The sequence below is a fragment of the Chaetura pelagica genome, unplaced genomic scaffold (genome assembly GCF_000747805.2).
Source record: "Chaetura pelagica isolate M959 unplaced genomic scaffold, ChaPel_1.0 scaffold369, whole genome shotgun sequence".
Taxonomy (NCBI): Eukaryota; Metazoa; Chordata; class Aves; order Apodiformes; family Apodidae; genus Chaetura; species Chaetura pelagica.
The window spans coordinates 1,145,316-1,146,118 of NW_009970235.1; the positions used below are offsets into that span (position 1 = coordinate 1,145,316).

At 57.3% G+C, this 803-nt stretch overlaps 1 protein-coding gene across 1 annotated transcript in view; it reads left to right on the forward strand.

Moving 5' to 3' along the window:
• Positions 1-803, forward strand: part of AP3B2 (adaptor-related protein complex 3, beta 2 subunit) — a 15,120-nt gene that overhangs the window by 3,051 nt on the left and 11,266 nt on the right. The window contains 1 exon segment of the mRNA XM_010005937.1: positions 718-793. Coding sequence (XP_010004239.1) covers positions 718-793 — 76 coding nt within the window.

The window sequence follows — 803 nt, forward strand, 5'->3', positions numbered from 1 at the left end:
CGAGCCGACGAGCTGCGGCCACTCGCCAGCCCTGAGCCCCTGGTGGCCGCTGGCACCGGGCCACCACAGCGGTAAGACCCCCCGAAGGAGCCCCCTTGGGATCCTCCAGCGATGGTGGCTGTAGCCGAGCACTGTCCCACAGGTGCCACCCCCAGCTGCTGTTGGGTGGACAGAGCCTTGCAGGTCCCTCCCTGGCTCAGTGGGGATGGATGTCCCTTAGAAGACCAGACAGTGGTGACAACCAGCCTTATTAAAGGGGGCAGTGATGGCATTTTCCCAGCTCAGGGAGGAGACCAGAGAAGGGCTCTGTGTCATGGCACAGCGGCACATCCACGTCCTGGGAACAAGGGACACCCAGCCAAGCTGGGCTGGTGGTTTGGATGGAGCCAGTGATGGGCATCTGCAATTTGAGGACATCCAGGAGTAACCACCATGGCTGGGCTGGGACAGGATCCTTGTCCCAGCACCCAAGATGGGGACAGAGCTGGGTGCCAGCACTGCGCTGATCCTTCAGGCTCCTCTTTCACTTGGCTCCCAGCTCCTGTCCCCATAAATATTGCATGGCGAAGGGTTGGGTTGCCAGCCTGATGATGGGCTGGGAGCAGAAGCAAAGACCAAAAAAAATGACTAAAAATGAGTAAAAATTACCAAAAATGGGTAAAAACGGCTACAAAAATCAAATGGGGCTTTTGTATTTTCCCCCCTGGCGTGATGCAGGCACGATGACCTCAAGGAGATGCTTGACAGCAACAAGGATTCACTCAAGCTGGAAGCCATGAAGAGGATCGTGGCGGTGGGTGCTG